Source organism: Gaeumannomyces tritici (assembly GCF_000145635.1).
Source record: "Gaeumannomyces tritici R3-111a-1 unplaced genomic scaffold supercont2.8, whole genome shotgun sequence".
NCBI lineage: Eukaryota > Fungi > Ascomycota > Sordariomycetes > Magnaporthales > Magnaporthaceae > Gaeumannomyces > Gaeumannomyces tritici.
Window position 1 is genome coordinate 999740 of NW_008804552.1, and position 19495 is coordinate 1019234.

General features: G+C 55.0%; 8 protein-coding genes across 8 annotated transcripts; 7 read left to right on the plus strand and 1 right to left on the minus strand.

The window, feature by feature from the left end:
- Window positions 1–714: 714 nt before the first annotated feature.
- GGTG_12460 (hypothetical protein) lies at window positions 715–1390 on the minus strand (the record flags this gene model as incomplete). The annotated part of the gene is made up of 2 exons (XM_009230357.1): window positions 715–901; window positions 1023–1390. The coding sequence occupies 2 exons, from the start codon at window positions 1388–1390 to the stop codon at window positions 715–717; spliced, it is 555 nt and encodes a 184-aa protein (XP_009228621.1).
- Window positions 1391–6801: 5411 nt separating this feature from the next.
- On the plus strand, window positions 6802–7549 carry GGTG_12461 (hypothetical protein; the record flags this gene model as incomplete). The annotated part of the gene is made up of 3 exons (XM_009230358.1): window positions 6802–6971; window positions 7078–7272; window positions 7387–7549. The coding sequence occupies 3 exons, from the start codon at window positions 6802–6804 to the stop codon at window positions 7547–7549; spliced, it is 528 nt and encodes a 175-aa protein (XP_009228622.1).
- A 1483-nt stretch (window positions 7550–9032) lies between these two features.
- Window positions 9033–10154, plus strand: GGTG_12462 (hypothetical protein; the record flags this gene model as incomplete). Its single annotated transcript, XM_009230359.1, has 1 exon — window positions 9033–10154. One exon carries the CDS (start codon window positions 9033–9035, stop codon window positions 10152–10154), a length of 1122 nt encoding a protein of 373 aa, XP_009228623.1.
- A 392-nt stretch (window positions 10155–10546) lies between these two features.
- On the plus strand, window positions 10547–11353 carry GGTG_12463 (hypothetical protein; the record flags this gene model as incomplete). The annotated part of the gene is made up of 1 exon (XM_009230360.1): window positions 10547–11353. One exon carries the CDS (start codon window positions 10547–10549, stop codon window positions 11351–11353), a length of 807 nt encoding a protein of 268 aa, XP_009228624.1.
- A 518-nt stretch (window positions 11354–11871) lies between these two features.
- On the plus strand, window positions 11872–12963 carry GGTG_12464 (hypothetical protein; the record flags this gene model as incomplete). Its single annotated transcript, XM_009230361.1, has 1 exon — window positions 11872–12963. One exon carries the CDS (start codon window positions 11872–11874, stop codon window positions 12961–12963), a length of 1092 nt encoding a protein of 363 aa, XP_009228625.1.
- A 607-nt stretch (window positions 12964–13570) lies between these two features.
- On the plus strand, window positions 13571–14498 carry GGTG_12465 (hypothetical protein; the record flags this gene model as incomplete). Its single annotated transcript, XM_009230362.1, has 2 exons — window positions 13571–14153; window positions 14263–14498. 2 exons carry the CDS (start codon window positions 13571–13573, stop codon window positions 14496–14498), a joined length of 819 nt encoding a protein of 272 aa, XP_009228626.1.
- A 1431-nt stretch (window positions 14499–15929) lies between these two features.
- GGTG_12466 (hypothetical protein) lies at window positions 15930–16917 on the plus strand (the record flags this gene model as incomplete). The annotated part of the gene is made up of 1 exon (XM_009230363.1): window positions 15930–16917. One exon carries the CDS (start codon window positions 15930–15932, stop codon window positions 16743–16745), a length of 816 nt encoding a protein of 271 aa, XP_009228627.1. The 3' UTR covers window positions 16746–16917.
- Window positions 16918–18638: 1721 nt separating this feature from the next.
- On the plus strand, window positions 18639–19258 carry GGTG_12467 (hypothetical protein; the record flags this gene model as incomplete). The annotated part of the gene is made up of 3 exons (XM_009230364.1): window positions 18639–18878; window positions 19065–19087; window positions 19133–19258. Exons 1-3 carry the CDS (start codon window positions 18683–18685, stop codon window positions 19256–19258), a joined length of 345 nt encoding a protein of 114 aa, XP_009228628.1. The 5' UTR covers window positions 18639–18682.
- Window positions 19259–19495: the final 237 nt, after the last annotated feature.

Consider the following 19495-nt stretch of genomic DNA (forward strand, 5'->3'; position numbering starts at 1 on the left):
GGGGGCTATGCAAGCAACGGGGAATTGTAAAAGTAACAAAAACAAATGGAAAGCTATTAATAAAACGGGGAATTAAAAATGTAATAAAAAATTAAAAATTAAAAAATTAAAATAAAAAGGGAAATAAAAAAAAAACGTTAAAGTTTTTATATTTGGCAACGCTAAAAAGAAAAACTTCGCGTATGCGATATGCGGTTTTTGTTAGTTAATGGTTGTAGCTGTAAGTTATTAGCTAGCTAGCGAAATTCGCAGGGGGCATGAAGGTACTTTGTACCTGACATCGACTTTTGTCCTTACTGCCGAGGCCGCCCAAAACGGCGGCGCGGCCCAGCCAAATTCGGCGGCCAGAACACCACTTTCCCGACTTTTTCTGTAATGCTTCGTATCGAAGTAAATCACAATGAAAATTTGAGCATTGGAGGCCCACCCAAACGCGCAGTTGTGCTTGACAAAGGAAAACCGACTCTATTGGTAATGCCCAAGTAACAAATGACATCTATAAATGACCGATGTTGCCTGCCATTTCGAACTGCCCACATTCCCACTCACAGAACAAAAGAAAGCCGACCCTATTAGTGCCCTGGTGACAAAAGAAATCTATCCATGACCGATCTTCCCCGCCATCTCGAACTGCCCACATTCCCACGCACAGCCCGCTGCCATTCTGATACCCGCCCATCTGCATCGTTTCGTCCTCACCGGGCGGAGCCCTGCTCAACGCCGCCGGTTGTTAGAGGTGTTCCGGCCGATGACCTGCTGGGCCTGGAGCATCCGCTCCACGGCAGCGTCGGCGCCCTGTTGCGGCCCAGCGCGCATCGCCCAATAACGCGCATCCGGCTCCGAGCCACTGCCGGGGGCTCTAGTATTGGCAAATTCGAGCCGCTGGTTGCAGCTCTCGAGGCTGCGGGGGTGCATGCTAGGTTAGTCGGATCCCACCCGAAAGGAGACAGAGCGGTTAAGACGTGGGGTTCTGAGGGCATCGGCGGGCTTTTTCCGGGTCCATCATGCTGTGGCTGACTGACCTATGTAGCAGCTTGTAGCTCCTCTTTTTCATAGGGCCGTTCTCCGTAAATTGCATCTTGCCGAAGAGCTTTCTCAGGCCAGAGTTGTCGGCATCCACCTTCCGGAGAAGCTTGTTGTCTATCTCGTGTAGCGTCTCCCACGCCTCGTGCTCCGCCCGGAACAGGCTGTCCAGGGCCTCGGTCCTGTGCCCTGCGTGTCGCAGCTTGACGCGGCTGGACCGAGCCTCGTCGAGCAGCTCCATTGTCTTGTTGCATTGGCGTTTGGTCTCGGCAATATGCGCATCCACTCCACGATAGTCGGCACAAAACTTGTAAACCGCGTGAATGCCCGTCAGGGCACTGAATGCGAGGCCAACAGGATCGGCCATGGTAGTGATTGTAAGCAAGTGTAATGTAGTTCAAGACAGATGCTGACTGCGCAGTCAGAGATGGCGGCGTCCTGGGATAGTATTGGAGTACTCGTGAATCTAGGAAGCAAGCTGAGGGGATGTGGAAGTTGTTTGTCTGTCCTGGGTTGGTAAGAGTTGAGAATGATTCCATCTTCTCATCTGGACCAAAGCAAATGTAAGGGTTCTTATAGGGGACGCCTATATTGCCACAGACTCTAGCTATTCTACCACAGAATAGCGGAGTCACAGTGCAACACAAACTGTTAAAGTACCGCCGGTAATTTGGGCGGAAGATTTGTGCTTTTGCTGGTCGATCAATGCTTGTTAATAACGTAACTGTATTCGTTAATAACGTGCGGGAAGCATTAAAGTTAAATCCCCGTAGGGAAAACGTACTTTTAAATTAAAGTTCCGGTAAGCCGGCCTATTAAAAATTAAAAAATAAAGCTATTCGCATTTAAATTAGGCCTTAATTTGCAATAACAATGCATAACCTTATAAATTTAACCAATTTTTGTAACTTTGCTTTAATATATTGCACCAAACGGTTATAAAAGCCTTTCGCTTTTATAACCGGTATATTACCAAAATCGTTACGGGGCAAAATTATAAGTTCGAATCGTTACAAAACGTTTTCGATATTAAGCACCGTTGCTTGCAAAACCTTATTAAAAGCTTTAAAATCCTTTTTAGCATATTGCAAGCGCTGTAAAAAGCGTGCAAACCGCTTAAAAGCTTCCGTGCCGGGCTCGTAAAGGTTACCCGGGTAGCTTTAAAATTAGGGGTTCCAAAATTTATGTAAAAAAAAGGACGAAAAGGACGAATTGGAATCGGCAATTAAATTAAGGGCTAAAAGCTTGCTTCCTAAATTAAATGCAAAGGTTTTAAACTTTAACCCGGCCGGGGTTAGGGTTTTAAAGGCTTTGGTACCCTTGCTTCGCCCACGGCTTTAGCTTTTAAATCCACGGCCACGGCCTTTACCTTTTTGTAACCGGGCAAAAGTTAACGAAAATGGTAGCAATGCTTTTCGGGCCTTTTTAACCGCAATCGTTTCGAAAAGGGAAGGGTTACGCTTCGTTAAAGCCAAAACGTAATTTAGAATACTTTTAGGCCGGCTTTTAAACCTAATAAGCAATGGGTTAAAAGGACCCGGGCAACGAAAGGACCTTCCGGTAAATTCGGTTTTGTAAACCTTTTTTTCGACGCGGTCCCAATGCCAATAAAAATCGAAATGCCCCATTTGCAAAAGCTTATAAGCGGTTTATAAGCCGGAAATAACGTAAAAGCAAAGCAAGCCGTAAATAACCGTAATCGTGCAAGTGCAAAGCGAAGCAAATAAAAGGAAAGCGAAAAGGGCAAGGTTACCGGCTTTGCCTTCGTCCTTTTCCGGCTAAAGGTTTTTAATAACCCGCTTTACCCCCAAAAGCGCTTAAGGAACAAACTTTGCACGCACGCTTTCCCAAAAAGCAAAAGAAAAGCCGTAAAGCATTTTATTTATAACCGAAGCCCGTAAAGCGAAAAGGTCGGTAAATTAAGTACTTTAATAAAACCTAAAGCATTTGTAAACCGTTGCGAAATTTCCGCCCGATTTATTAATAAAAAGCTTAATCCTTGCATGCAAAAATTTAACGATAAAAGTGGTGCGAACCCCGAAATGCTTGTAACGGTTTACCCAATAAACTACAATATTTTCCTTAAAAAGCGTTAGCTACGTATTGCAAGCGTAAGTTATTGCCTTTTCGTTAAAATTTTTAAAGGCTTGTAACCTTTTTTCGTATATAGCTTTGGTTGGGAAAGCGAAAAGGTCGTTCCAGGCTTAAAAAAAAGCTTAAAAGGATTTGTACCGCATTTAACGACCTTTTGTCCCGGGCTTTTTTCGAACCGGAAAAAAGTAAGGTTTGCACTTTGCAAGCACGTTTATATTTACGTGCTATTTGCAAAAAAGTTTAAGGATAGCTTGTAACTTTTTATCGTTATTAATACCTTTAATTAAAGCTAGGTTCCGGTTTGTAATAATTAACGTTAGTGGTAAATAGCTATGCAATTCGAAATAAAAGCTTAAAGCGTTAAAAAACCACGCGAAAGCTCCCTTTTTTTCGTTGTTTAAAAATACGGTAACAAAGGAAAAGCTTTTTTTAAAAAGCAAAATCTTGCATATATTAAGCATGGAAAAATTAAATTTATTTGTTTTATAAATGCAATTAAAAGCGATTACGTTAAGTGCTATTGCAAATAGCTTTAAGCCGGAAAAAGGTGCAAAAAAAAGTTATTCGATGCAGCCGGTTTCGTTACGCCAATTTCGATAATAAACTTTGGTTAAATTATTTAATTGCTAAAAAAAAATAAAAAACAAAGCCAAATTAACGCTGCCAATTTACAAAAGGTATGGCTTGTTAAAAAATTACATCGAAAAGCCATTGGATAAAAATGCGCCCATTTAACTTTATCCTCCGTTAGGCTTATAAAAAATTGCCGAAGTTTTTGCAAATAAAGTTAATCCTTTCCGGCCGCTTTGCCCGTAAGCTTTGCATAATGGCTAACAAACAAAGCCTTGCTTTCCAAAAAGCAAGAATTCGTTTTTTGCAAACTTGCAAAAACTTTTGTTAAAAGTTCGTAAAAGCGGTAAAATCGTTGGCCAACGGGTGGTTATAACCGAAATTAACGTAAAGGACCTTTACCCAGCCCGCCTCCGTGCGCTTAAAAGCGGTTATCCAAAAACAATTAATGCTTTTTATGCTCGTTTTACGCTTTTTAGCTTCGTAAGTATCGGCAACGTTAGGTTATTGCTTAAGCACGCCTTTTTTGACACAACGTATCCGGGTGCGGAAAATTTCGCCGGCAAACCTATAATTATCGTGCAAAACGATATTATAGCTTTTTGCATGCGCGCGTGCGGCCAATGCGTTAAAAAGCTCGTTGCAAAAAGCGTAAATAGCGTTAAAAGGCATTGTTAATTAAATTGCGATAAAAATAATGCCGGAAAAGTAAGTATTGCGTATTTTTTTTGGTATTAAAGGTTAGCGTTAAAATCGAAAAGGCGGCCGGGGTTAATGCTTAATTTAAAATGGGGGTAAAATGGGCCCGGCTTTAAAACCTAACGACCTTTATAACCGGGATCGGGAATTTAATTCGTGCCCAAAATTACGGCCGCTTTAAAAACCGTGCAATACGGGGAATTAAATTAATAACTTTATAAATTAACGTAATTAACATGGGAAAACATCGCTCGTTATTTTGGTACATGTAAATTTGGTAATGGGACGGTGCGCAACAATAATCGCACGTGTGCACGGTTGATTCTGTGGTAGAATAGCTAAAGTTTGTGGCAATATAAGCGTCCCCTTTTTATACCCGGAAAGGCCGTCTGCTGGCCGCCTTCTTTTCCCCTAGCAAAAGCGAGAACAAAGAAGTGAAGCCACCACTTGCCAGACACTGTGGTATCCTGGCGGCCCAACCAGCCAGCCAGCGTCGGTCAGTCCGAAAGGTTATCCCTGCGCTAGGGAAAATGAGGATGGCTTCCACCCACCCATCAGTTGTCAGTTTCCCTGCCATAATATAAACACACAGAGGAGGTCCCTTAGGCGGTGTTGGGCACTTGGTACGCTGCGAAGAGAGGGCGGGGATACCAACCTGTTGACCATATGGCACGGAACAGCGGGAGATCGTCTGTCCCCATGGACATATCCAGAATGTCGGATCGTGCTGCTACATGGCAGCCTGGGACAGTGTGATACCATGGAACACTTCTAGAAGAGCAGATCGTGCTGCTGCATGGCGGCGTGGCGGCGCAGACATGCCTACACACCCCTGGCTGTCCCCGCCGTGGAAGGCGTGGCTATAATTTGAGCGTTACAGAAATTTTGGATGATAAAAAGAAAGGAGAGGTCTGAGTGTATTGGCGCTTTCAGCTTCGCATGGATTGTGGCATGAAGGGATGAATGCGAGCAGAGAGCTGTGTGGCTCAGGGGCAGAGAGCTGTGTGGCTCAGGGGCAGAGAGCTATTGGGATCGAACTGTCACATCCGCCCACTTTTGGACGCATGGAGGAGGGGAAGACGAAAGATATGGAACAGCCCACCCCCGACACATTGCATTAGCTGGGGTCTTTGCTTCTTGGCCAAAGCGGTGGTGGTTGCTCACTGAGGCGGGAACCAGGCGCGACCCTCTCCAGGATGGGCAACCGGTCAAACAACCCGGCTCACCTGCTGAACCCAAGCAGAGGTCGGCATCTATAGACATTTATCAATGCCCAATGCCGTGACTAGAGGCCATAAAGCAGGCAGTTGGAACAGCGGTCCGTAGCGCGGGTCAGATAAAGAAGGCTACAGAGGGCTCCCAGCGTGCTGGGGAAACAAGACCAGCCAGACGGGCTTCCAGCAGCCGTGCCAAGCGAGCCAAAGCACCCAGCGAGGTCAAACGAGCCAGCGAGAGCGAGCCGGGTCGGCTAGCAAAAGTGTGTGTGCCTGTCTCTGCGGCCCTTCCGGCTCCCGGGAGAGTATCACATCTCAAGTTCAGTCGTCCCACCGCTCGACCTCAGCCCAGGGCAAGGGTGCCCACACGGGACACTGCCTTCCGGAGGCCCAAGACCGATGTATTGGCAAGGAGCATGTCGAGACCAGCTTCCTTCAGGAAGCAAAGATCAACAGCATTGCCTGACCAGGTCAGCCGCTGCTGCCTAAGTGGAGGCGGAGGCGTGACGCACCGGTGCCTGTGATGGCCGCGGCCAGCAAGAAAATAGCCGAAGGTGAAAGAGATATCATTATTGAGCCTGTGCTGTAGGTTCTAGCCAGCCTCCTGTGTCCCAACTTGCCTTGGGGACTTCCCACTCGCCAGATTCCGGCCAGGGCTCCACCATGGCTGTGCTGCGCGATGCAGCCTGTTAGGTCATCTGCGACGGGACGGTCGAAGGCAAGCCGGCAGCCAGGGCCTGGCATTGTGTTTCAGTCATGGATGGGTCTTGCAGCCTTCACAACAAATTCCCGTCAGCTATCGGCACACCACCAAGCACCAGCCAAGAGCGATTAGTTTTGGGAAGTGGCATAGTGGTGGCGTGCTGCTTGGTAAACAACTGGGCACGCGACTTTCTCTGGGTCACCGGGGCCCGGTGGTGGTCCCTTACCTTGGCCTGGAAAGAGGAAGATGCAAAGAGAAAGGGAAGGAGAGGGAGGGATAAGGAATGTAGAAAAGGGCGGGTGTCAACTTGCTAATCCCCCCCCCCCCCCCCATAGACGTATTCTCATCCAAGAGAAAATTAAAAATTCCTTTTTTTCTTTAGGGACACCGTCTGGCACGCCAGCACATTAGCACCTTGCTGCCGCACAGAAGGCGGATGGCATGCCGTGAAATCCTACGAGATGGGCTTGCCTTCGGCTTTTTTTCTCCCTCCCGCTTATGTGCCCCCCGTCACCTACATCATTCCATGGCTTGTTTGCTCGGTGGGGGTCAGATTCATCTGTGGTGCCAGCGCCAAGCCTGCCTGTACGCCTTCACAGAGAGTTGCCTGAAGACTACCAAGGCCAGACTGCCACCACCCAAAAGGGTGACACGAGCAACGATTCTAGGTAAAAATACCCATGTGTATTGCCCCAGCAGGCAAAATGTGGCTGTGACGTGGGGGTCCGTTCTTGCATGCACAAATAGATGCCCAAGTTGTGCTTTGATTTACAGGGTTAAGCATACAAGGCTGGCAGGCAACCACGGGGATAAAGCCGTATTCATGCAGCCAAGATGGATATATGTGCATGAGGACCACGGCTGGAACGCCGATTGGGCTCAAAAGCAGGGCAGCCAAGCCGGTAAGGAGCTCTGCCAAGATATTAAAAATAACGCCCATGATCAAACCAGCAAACAGCCTATCAACAGGTACCTTCAATAAGTAAAAATACCTAGGGACAGTAACAAGTAACGGTTGGGGAAGCAGGTACCAGCCTGTATCTCGGGATACCTAACCACCACGCACATAATATCTTCTTCAAGTACCAAAGCCCTCATTCGTGGCCCTTGTCGCGGGCTTGGTAGCAAACTGGGAAATTGTTTGCTCGGCTTCCGTAACAAGAAACCAGCCGGTGGCTGGACCGGATGCGAAGTGAGGGAGGAAGGCAAGCATGGGGGGATGGCGAGGAAACAACGAATAAAATAAAATAAAATAAAAACAAAAAGTAAAAATGAAAAGTCCAATGGAAGGGCTAGGTTTCGCAGCCGGTTGAGGGTGTGTGGCAAACGCGCAGGAGGGAGTGGGGTGCATGTTTCTCCAGCAGATGCAAACAGCCCGGGGTGAAGAAATCAGTCGACGGGCGGCCGCTCGGCTGGGCATGGACGACCACCATCGGCAATTAAACCCAGCCAACCGGATGGCAAGCCCAACAACGCGCATCGGGGCCGTGCGCTGCCGTGCTCATTTCGTGTTAGTCACACACCATTCCCTGGGCGTGCGGAAATGGCCAGGCCCGTCCGGCGTTTTGGGCTGCTTTCCATGGCGACGTTTGTTCGCAGAAGCAAGGGGCAACCCCCCTCTCCCTGACGCAACTGTCCCGGGACTGCCACCCGCCTGTCCTGCTGAGGTGTCCCAGCCCCCACCGTCCTTGGGTACAGGGTCTGGAGCTAGCTACCCACCCAGGTAGGTAGTGATGGCGGCTTGGGGAATCCCACACCCCGACAGTCTTCCCGTTCCCATCGCCACCCGTCGCCGCTCGCGTAGCACAAACGGGGGAGTCCACACAGCCCACCCATAGCCCCCTACCACTTGGCAGCAGCTCCATGACATTTGGCCTTCAGCAGCGCTATTACCATCCATCGAGCAGCAGCAGTCCAGGACGCATTTCCAAGCGCGAGAATTGCGGTTGAAATAAACTGCGGCCATTGCTAGAATTTAGGTAAGCAGCCAGTGGGCTGGCCTTGGGGCAGCCAAGGGTCCCCCGCGAAACCCCAAGATTTGATCGTAATCAGCCTTAAAAGCCGGGCGCCCGATCCAACCACCGACCCAAGAGGCCCCACTTGGTAGGAGCCTAGAGCTAAGCGAGAGACGATGGGCACGCGAAAGTCGGTCAAGGGGCGGCCCATCCAATTGCCAGCGAATTAGTCAGCCCAGCCAGCTCACTACCACTTTCGATCTGGAGGGCACATTCGGGGTTCACGGAGGCTGAGCCGTCCGACGCGACGCCGCCATTGCGATTTTCCGAGCAATCTGCCTCCATGCCCAATTGGGGTGCTCCGAGATTTTCCCTAAACAGAAGAGGGGAAGGTTGTCATGTGGTGGTGTTGCTGCAGTCGGATACATTATTGGAAGCGGCACGGAGAAATGGGATATGTAGCTCGATCCTCACCCGACAGGTGGGCGACGGGGAATATAATTTTACTGCGGCACCTAAGGCCCCGTCGAGCGCCGATACTTGGCAATGTACCCCGATAGCATGGCCGGTTATACATCATAAGGAACAATCCCAACACTGGTTCTAGTCTGTCTTGAAGCGTAAAGCGTGGAGGAGCACGATAAATAAACGACCAATTCCCTGGCTGCGTACCTACTTGGTGACCTAGGTAGCTGAGCGCATCCGGGAAAGGCCTGCACCCATCACCATACAATTTACGACGCTGATATTGGGGCCATACAGGACCGTTGCACGATGCGCCGTATCGTCCTTCATCAGCTAGCCTTCCTGGCGATGGCCGCCTTGGCCAGCGGGGCTCCCCCTCAGGTTGGCATGGAGCGCCGGGAGACGACGAGCACAGAAACGAGTGTGGTATGGGCCTTCGTCACCACGACCGCACCGCCGGCAGTGACGACCATCTTTCCGCAGTACACAACCAGCTACATCACCCTGGGCACCGCTATCGAGTACGCCTTCACGACGTCATCCTTGACCAAGTCGGGCTGCGTGAGCTACTCGTACCAGCAACCCGAGCCGACGGTGCCCGTCGTCACCGTCACGTCGACTAGCACCATAACCGTCACGACGCGCAGCACCGAGACCGTGACGGACAGCCTCAGCCCGCCCAGGACGGTTGTTTCGCCCACGGTGGCGGTTGTGCGCAGGACCGACGGGCTGACGGTGTGGTCGACCAGCTGCACCAACACACTGGTCGAGTCGCTGTACGTCGCCTCGACGAGCACGCACACGGCGCTGCCGTCGGCCACGGCGCACAAGCGCGCCACCGTCACCCGTGTCTGCATGGTCTCGTCGCGCGTGTCACAGTCCGTGGTGGGCGGCGGGCCCATGCCGACCACGGAGCCCTACGTGCCGGCCATCAGCCGCTTCCGCGACGGCGGCGGCGTCGGCAGCGTCATCACCATCAAGGCGGCTACGTCGACCGTGGTGACCGTCACGCTGCCAGACCAGACATCGACCGCGACCGAGACTGTGTGCAACAACCCGTCCACGTCCACTACGGCTGTGTGGTATGTGGTGACGGTGACGCCGGCGCCTTCAACATCATACGTGACGCCCAAGGACTGCGGCGCGGCGGAGGCCACGGGGGCGGCGGTCAACGACGAGGGGCAAGCTCGCGAGAGGCGCCAGGATGCTCCGGCGGCCACGGGGCCGGTAGTGGAGACGGTTAGCAGCACCTTCAAATCCATCGGGCTTGTCGAAAACATGGTGGCGACCAGCCAGGTCGTGGCTGTGTACGAGCTGAGGGTCCAGACATTTACGACAATTTTCAACGAGCCCGTGACGGTGACGGCGTCGCGTCCCGTCAGCTACGTGACGGTTTGCGCGGGGGCGTCCGGGGGTTTGGCCGTGTTTTAGGGAGATGGGAGTTATGTACATAAAGTAGGCAGTATGCCCGCTTCGATGCTGGCGAGATGGATGGATAGGAGTGTTGTTGCATTGGACGAAACGGGAAACCCCGCTCGGCATCAGTCTCCGTCGCCTGTCCAATGCCCATCCAGTGAGCTGGCCCACCTGGGCCGTTTTTTTGTTAAATATTACGACCATGGGCACGTGGGCCCGTCAGCATGAAGCGGGGCAAATTGAGTCCAGCGAGCCCCCACACGTTGGCGTTGCCATCGAGGTGGTTCAAAGTGAAATCACATACCAAGGCTGGTTTCCATTTGGCGCCAACCATAGGAACCCTTACTTACTAGTAGAGGCCAGAGTCTGCACACACGGAAACAAGGCGCGTCGACAAATCCGCCGCCATGCCCCAACCTACCCCGCCCCATGAACCGCCAGAGGCGACGCCGCCAAGCCTCGACGCCCCTCCCTCCTCACACCCACCCGACCCCTCGGCCGCCCCATCGGCGACACCGCATCCCCGGCCGCCATCTCCCGTGGAGCCGTCGTCCTCCACCGCTGAAGCCCAGTCCGCCTACAACGACCTGCGCCGTCTGATCCCCTCGCTCGCTTCGGAGCTCGACCACCTCCGCGCCTCGCTGCGCGAACACAACGTCTGGCTCCAGCGCTACGGCCACGCCGGCACCGCCGTCCCCACCCCCGACGAGCTCGTCTTCCGCCCGCCTTCGGCCGAGCCCCCGCCCTCGGCCGCCTCCGCCGCGCCCTCGTCCGACCCGGACCTGCCACCAGCTTACTCGGCTTCAGACGTGCCGCCATACACAGGTGGGCCGCGGCCGCCGCGCGCCGTGGTTGGGGGCGGCGGCGCAGCAGCAGCAGCGGAGGCCGCCTCGTCGTCGTCCTCTTCGGTATCGCCGTACAGCACCATCGAGGACGTGCGTGTGCGCCGCGACCAGCTCACAGGCTGGCTGGCTGAGGGCGAGGACGTGCTGCGCGAGTACTCGGCCCGCCTGGCGCAGCTGCGGGAGGAGCTGGGCATGGCGCCCGACGACGCCGACGACGTCCTGGGCACCTGGAACGAGGCCGGCCCGGACAACGCCCTGCCCGACTACCAGGTTGTCGAGGAGCACGAGGACCGCATGGTCGGCGGCGTCGGCGAGGTCCCGCCGCCCTACCTTGGCGGCGGCATAGCGGGCAAAGGGTGGCGGGGGTAGACCTGACCTTTGCTTCACGGTGAGACCCCGTGTGTGGCTGTAACACGTCACCACCAGTACACCACACTGTCACCACGTCGTCATACAGCGGGCACTCCTGTTAGCTTCAAAGTGAGATCATGCCCATTGGCTTAAAATATACACAGATCTGACCTCTCCAAGTCCGAAGTGCTCGGATTGTTGTCCCAGTTAGCATAGCCCTAAACCCTATTCTGCCTGAGAAGGATTGGCAACCCCCGCCCCAGCCACACTAGCGTACGTCCTTTCGGCTTGGCTTCGATATCAGCTATACGAATCAGCAGTAAGACGGTAGCGCTTGGAACCCAGGCATGGCATGAGCGATGGGCCCGTTTTTTATTTCAAGCACCTGCTGTCCCCGTTCATGGCCACCCCTTCCAGCGTTCCGTCCAGGCTTTAAACCACTTTACCTTCGTCTTTGCCAACAGAGCAGCCAATATCCCTACCACAATACAGCCGTCCCTACGCAAGCAAGGTAATCCGAGGCAAGTGGCGCTAGCATGGACACGTTTGGTGAGAAGCGAAGGGCGGCTCTCGAGGCCCACTTCACCACCGATCCGGATTCCATCTCGAAGCCGATCATTACATCGCTCAATGGCGAGAACTCGTGGCTCTATTCCATCCCAATCCCTTGCGACGAAAAGGCACGTGGCGCCAGGCATTACTTCCACATCGCTGTTGATCCCTGGCTTGTCGGCGACTTGACCATGATCAGCGGCTGGTTCATGACCATCCCCCAGCCCTGCCAGCCTGCGGCGAGAGACGGCGCAGCAGTCGAGGCTATGGCTAGAGAGATCGACGCCCTCGCGGCGTCAGCTGCAGGCGACGCCGACACGCCGGATGACGGCCAGGAGCGCTCGCCCCTTGGCGCAATCGCCCTCACGCTGGAGCTGTCGGACCACGCCAACGAGCCCACGCTGCGGACATTCGACCCGTCCATCCCGGTTGTAGCCTGCGACGCCAACACGCACGCCTTGGTTAAGGGCTGGGGCCACTTCAATACGATAGTCACCACGCCCGAGGTCAACTCGCCCGACGGCCTGGACGGCGGCGGTGGCGGCTGGCCCCGACTCGAAACCTCCCCTCCCGGCGCGCTCCCGAGCTGGCTCTCGGTGGTACGCCTGGCCGGCGCCTGGATCTGTTCCGGCAGCATGGTCGCGTGGCGGACCAGCGCGGCTCAGGGCGACGCGCCGCGGCGCGACTCGATCCTAAACTTCCCGCACGGCTTCGGCCCGCGGGAGCCGGCGGCGGAGGCACTAGCGCGGGCGGCCTCGGGCCCGGGGGGCAGCGGCGGCGTGTCGGTCGCGGCGATGCTGCACCCGCTCAAGGAGAACTACCAGCTGTGGATGCAGCACACCGAGGGGGTCGAGGCCGGGCTCGCGCTGGAGCGGGCGCTGCGGCCGCGCGTGTGGGTGCGCGCCCACGACGGCGCCCTGCACTACTCTGGCCTCTTCCCGCGCGCTACCATGCTCCGCGACCGTGTCCGGTCGCTCGAGAGCGGGCTCGAGGCCGAGGCCGCGAGGGAGGGCAGACCGGGGAGACGGCCCAACTTTGCCGACGTTGGCAATGGGGAGGCCCTGGTGGTTACATGAAGGACTGGGATCACCGTCGTCTTGTTTTGTCTTGTTCAGCTTTACAGCATAGCAAACCCGCCTGTGGCGCCATTTTCTTCTTTGTTTTCCAACATTGGTGGCGCTAGCATTGAAGGCTGCGCCCGAGACACGGGACGTGCCGGGAACCCCCTTCTTCGTCCTTTGAGCCGCCAATCGCGCTGCGTCGTCTGGCAAGGCATCCCCACATGGCCAAGCGCAACGCAACCAAGGAGGGGTGGTGTGAAACAACCGTAGGCCACACGACCCCTGCTGCCAGCACCGCACGACGTTGATTTTAGGTTTGTCGATGCAATGTTTCGTTCCCCAAGGAGCCCCTGGCACGGATCAACGCCGATCCAGCCAGTCCTCGTCCAAACCCGAGACATGGTCTGAATAAGGCAAGCCTGCCCTTGAAACGCCCAGCCAGAGGACCGAAGCTGGGCAAGAAGGGGCACGAGAGCGAGACGGGTATTTAGACCGGGCTGACGGCGCCATCCTCTCTGCATGCTGCATGCATTTGCTTTACTAACACCCTGACGCAGCCCTTACCCTGAATGCTGCTTGCGTATTAGCACCCAACTGACAGTCACCACGGGACAAAAAGACGATGCCTTCCAACGCCGACGAGAAGCCATTCCTCCACTACACCGACGACGAGGCGCAATGCGGGGAGCCGAGTACCGCCACGCCATTTGAGGCGGCCGAGTCGAAGAGGAGGTGGAGGCGAGCAGTGAGGCCTGTGGTCTCGCACTCGCTCGTCTTCGTCCTCACCTCGCTGCTCTGGATCTTCCTCGTCCTCCCCCACAGCCCGCGCGCGTCGTGCACGAAGCCGTCGTCGTCCCCGCCGACCCCGAGCGGCAGTAAGCACTCGCACGCGGGCGCGCACGCCGTGGACCTGGCGGCGCCCCTGCCGCACGGGGCAGCGGCGTCGTCATCTCCGTCGTCGTCACCGTTGCATAACGCGACGTCGGGCGCGGCCTTTGTCAGCTGTGGCGCCTCGACGGCCGAGGCCAAGGCCAGTGGCTGCCGCTACGACATGCTGCTCAACCACTGGGTCGCGCCCGCCTGCACCTCGCGCGAGTGGGAGGACGAGTACGCCGACGACGGGACGTGGTACGGGTACCGCGACGAGGCGCGCGCCCACCGCATCGAGGGCGGGCCCGCCGCCCTCGGGGAGATGGACCACTACTGTAAGGACGACGAAAATCCCCGCCGCCTCTTCACTTCCTTTGTTTTCCGGCGACGCAACCGATGCGGCTAGTCCCAGCCCACTGACTGACAAACGGTGACGGCGCACAGACACGTCGCAGCGAGACCACATCAACCACTGCGTCCAGATGTGGCGGCGCCAGTACGTCGCGCTGTTCGAAGGCCGCAACATTGACGAGATCACGGCCAGCTGGGGTCACACCGAGCACTGCTCCCAGTTCCTGCTTGACGTCACGGACCGCTTCAAGGAGTACTACGAGGAGCCCATCCTGGTGGAGGTTGGCTGGACCGGCTGCTGGGTTAAAGAGAAACCCAAAGGGCTGTAAAGGACCGCTTGTAGTTGCTAGAGCATGTAGGCTTCGCACCGTAATGATTAAGCGATTTGTTCCATTTAATTCCAATTGCCAGCCTCGTACCAGCGGTTGTGCATCTGCATCTAGACTGCCGGTGGCTAGTGGCGACTTTAAATGGAAGATGGGAATCTCTCGAAAGCATCTGGCAGCGAGGCTTGATGATGCTCCCCGCGCAGGAAGCGCGGGGTGATGCAGCTGTGATACCATCGACCTGTTCGCTTTAAACCTGCTTTAACGACATTGCACCGTATAAATGATCGTGGACGAAGAGAACATCATTTCGCAATCGAGATGGTGGTTAAAGGGCATATTTATATAGGGGCCCGACGCTGCTTTTCTTCTGCGGTCTTGCCCAAACTCCAACATGACAACCGGTACTTTCCATTCCCAAAGGCCACCATGCCCGAGATCCACGCCCAGACGCACCCGCTGGGCACCGCGCCGCCGTCCAAGAGCCACCACCCCGCGCCGGCCTCGAGGGCGTCGGCGCCAGCGCCAAGGGCGAAACGGTCGGGGATAAGGTGAGGGCGAAGGCCGGCGACATCGAACTGGACGCCAAGGGGAGGATGGTCAAAAGCGTGGGAAACAGGAGCGACTGGCCTGGTGCGGAAGATTGGGTGCCCGAGACAGCTCGCCGTGGATAGTGGATGGTGGAACAAGACATTATTCAAACAAAGTAACGCGATGGGACACGAGTTCCTTATCGCGAGGCAGGAGTATTTAGCCAACCGCAAGGCATATCAGGGTCAGGGATTAGGTCGGACTAGGCATGGTTGAAGGATAGCAAAATGGTTAAACCAAAAATTCGCTACTGTACTTTTTAAGTGTTTCCAGTTCTTAACACTGCTCGTTCCCAGTTTACAACAATGCCTTTTTATAATGCTATTCGTATTTAGTTCTTAATGCCAAATTGTTTTCGCAACTTGCTTGCACTTTTAAGCGTAACTAGTAGTAAGAATAATTTGTATGGAAATAGTTAATTGTTACAAACCACTTTTGCGCGTGTTATTGCAATAATGCGAGCGTTTATATAATTAACAATAAAGAGATTGGGATTTGGAACTGGCTTCCACTCACCCCTTAAATTCAAGCAAGTTGTTAGGTTATTAGCCCTAATGTAAGGCGTGAAAGCATTTGGCGGCAGGTTGGCAGGTTAAGTGATGGTATCTGGAAGAAAATTGTGCTAGATGCCGATCTACTCTGGGTCTTGAAGACCCGTGCAGTGTCCCAGTCACGTGCCACTTGCGCGGATTGAAAGGATTACCAATGACAGAAAAAAAACGATGGCAGACCGACCCATGGGCCGCCCAGCCCACTGCCCCACCCAACCTTCCTACCGGCCAGCCGAGACCAGGCCGCGCTAGCGAATGGGCGCCCGGCGCGACCCTCCAAGAACTTGGGCTAATGCAAGGAACAAAGTGCAAAAGGAAAAAGTGCAACAGCAGGGACGAAAGCGACAGGAAGAACAGAAAGCCTGGGCGGACAGACAGAGGCACGATGGAACCCTGGAGGGGTGCATTCGACAAGCCCTCGCTGCCGCGCCCGAGACACGCATCCGACGTGGCCGGCTCTGGGAGGGCCAGAGGGTTCTCTGCCCTTGGGCAACCCTCCCACGCTGGCGGGTATACGGGCACCCAGGCACCGACTGTGACTGCGTCGTCGCTTAGCTGCTGCAGGGACGGACCACGGGCGCGCATCGGCCACCCACCACGCGCGGACCGAGACGGCCCTCGCACTGGCCCTGCCAAGGCTCAAGCCCGGCGTTGGGAAAAAAATTCGGGCATCCACACCACCCTCACGGCTCCCACCTCCAGCCTAGGCCAGGTACCGCTCCGACGTCGGTGCCTGGTGCCTGAAGGAGAGTTAGCGGCAGTGGGTGGTGGTGGTGGTGGTGGTGGTGCCATGTACCGCATATCGCCCGGCGCTGCCGCGGTCGTCGAGCGCCGCGCTCACTGGCCGTGTGCACCCTACCGCCCTCCCCCCCTCCTTCTTCCCGTGCCACACTGGAGGGCTCGCTCCCTGACCCCATTACGGCCGAGGGCTGGCGTCGGTCGTGATGGTTGCAACACCACGTCAGCGCGCGTCTCGTGGGCTCGCTGGCAGGGGAGACAAAGGACAGGGGATGCGGCGGCCGGTCAAGTGGGTGAGCTTGTGCCATGTCAGAGGCAAACCGGGAGGCGCGGTCGCGGGCGAGAACATGAGCAATCGTCCCAGTGCTGAAGAATGCGCCCCAATCGGGTTTTCGGTACTCGCAGATGGGGCAATGGGGCAGATCTGAGAATAACTCGCGTGGGGAAGGCAGTGGCAACGGAGAAGAAAAAAAACTCACTGCCCAAGTGCCCACATGCCTCGTCTCGACGCCATGCCGGGAAAAATACCCGTCGGCCAGACAGAGGGCCGCTCGAGTCTGTTCTTTGACGCACCATCACGCAGGGCAAATCGGCCTTGCGCGCGCGAATTTTTTGTGCCGGATGCGCTGGCTACTGCAGGGCGCAAATTGCGAGGCTACCTCGATGAGCACCAAACTTTGTGTTGGATGGGGCCAAGCGGGTGGCAAGATGCTCGCGACTGGCCGTCTAGCGTCACATGGCTTCATGGAGGGAGGGTCGGAAACAGGTGTCCGCTTCTCTCGTTATTTTTGGGAGCATTTTGACGGGCGGAATCTGTTGGGACAGTCTCGCGCCGGTCTGGCCACCAAGACGAGGGGGACTGGCCGCATGGAGGTGCCATGTCCCATCGATGGAGGGCGGGCATCCTTGCCGCTGCCCACATGCGGCGATGTAATCTGGTTGGTTGGATCGGCGCGGCAGTAGGGAAAAAAGAGAGCATGATGGATGCCGAGGTGGCCTTGGACTATTGGTGAACACAGTAAATATCCAGAATGCGGCAAATATCTGCTAGCCTTGAGGGAGGGGCCAGGTCGGGCCCGAAGCCACGGCCGACACCCACATGGACCAAGGCGGCCGGTTGCCCAGAGGGGAAGGAATATGCAGGTACGCGCGCTCATGTCAAGCGGCGCCGTTATGTGTCTCTGGCCAGGAGGGAGGTGCTGGCGTGCTGTGGCTGCATCGCATTAACACGAGCCAAGGCAGGCCCGACGTTGCAAAAACCGGGCAGCTTTGGTGGAAGTTTCCTCAACAGCCCCGCAACATCGAGATGCTGTCATCGTGGAGCAGCCGAGGAGGGGAAGGGGAAATTAGCACAACGTGATGGTGGCTTGCACGGCTTTGGGCGTCGGCAGCGATGCATGTGATGTCATGGCCAAGTGCGGGCACGAGGGTTTAGCTTGCATAACCTCCCCAACCATTGCATTACTGGATTGAGTGCATTGCTGTCCGCATTGTGCATACATAAATCCCGGCCCACTTGACTGGATAGGGTGGGGCCAGCTCCACGCTTTGTTCGTGGGATTGGGCGACGGATGACGGAATTATGATCCCAGAAGAAAAATGGCACCAGGACGAGGAAGGATGGCCGTGAATGCGAACTCTATAGTAGCCCCATGATAGCCTCTGTTAGCTACAAGGCCGCTGGAGCAGCTGTCAGGAGGCTTGGCATTGACCAGCAAAGACACTGTTGACTTCGATGCCGTTGTGGCAGGCCGGGGAGTCGCGGGGAGCGAACATGACGACCGGCCTCCCATCACCAGCGCTGTTTGTTTGTTTGTTTTTGTTTGTCCGTGCCAACATACCTACAACCACTGCGGAGCCGAGAAACGGACGATCTACCCTGGAACGGGCAACGCGGCCGCGAAGCCGTGCTCGTTAGCGTCATCTCTGCCCCTGTGCCCCTTTAGCCTACTCCGCGCTCCACCTGCGCCAGCCTTCCAGGAGTCCAGGCTGAGACGAGCGGGTCGACAGGCCTGCATAGAAAGCTCATTGAAAACTTTGTTTGCAAGGCATTGACGCACGCGGCTGGAGGAGCGGGCTGGCCGGAGCAGGCGGGTGGGCGGCCCTATTTTCAGTGGGTGGGTGCCTATGGAACCCGCTGGAAACCCGCGCAGCCTGCTCACGAGCTTGGTTGTGACGGGTTGTCGATGATCTGATTGACAGCTCGAGCGAAATCAGCTTCCTTGGTTGTGACAATGACGTAACGCGGCGCTGCATAAAAGAGAAGCAACGAGACTGAGCGATTAAACAGGCAAATTTGGATTGTGCATGGAACGCATGGCCTCTGAACAGCCACTTGCATTCGCATCGAGGCAAGAAGGGGCGGGAAAAGTCCACAGCCCGGCCTTCAGGCCAGGCAAAAGCGCGCGCTGGGGAGGCTACCACGCCATGCAATCGAATGTGCGAAGAGATCAGGCTGTGGCCCGTGCAGCCGAGGCGGTCTGGTACCGCCTTCCTGTGGCCGGTAAGCACCCAGCACTTACCGCTGACCGCTACTCGTGCGGGCTAAAAGCGCCTGCAATTTAACGGTCCTCCGGAGTAAAGTGCGGCGGGGCAATTCGACGTTTTCGGGGCAATTCGACGTTTTTTTGTAACATTTTTCCCCAGCCAAATTAGCTAAAAACCAATGTATCGCCGAAAAAGGTAATAGTTAGCCAAACTCCTGTAGGCACGGTACATAGCCAAAAAACCATCGTAATTTTAACCCCGCCAATTTAGGCCTTGCGCTTTTGGGTTTTCCAGCCAAATTTTACCGAAATGCTTAAAATCCGGTACGAAAAAAAGCGCAAAAAGGCCCGGGTTAATAAAGCCCGGGTCCTGATAGCCCTGGAAGTTTTCGATTAAAGCGGTTTTAAAACCTTCGCCGTTTGCGCGCGGCAGTACGGGATAAACCCTTGCTTATTGCAAAAGCGCTGGCAAAAAGGCGCCGGCAAAATAAAAAACGGCGAGCACAATAAAAAGCTAACAAAAACCAAAAATTTTGCATTGCTTGCGTGGGCTAATTGGAAGCAATTAATCGGTAAATTAATCCAAACGGTTTTGGGTACGGTTTGTTAGTAAATAAATTAACCTTTTTAAAAA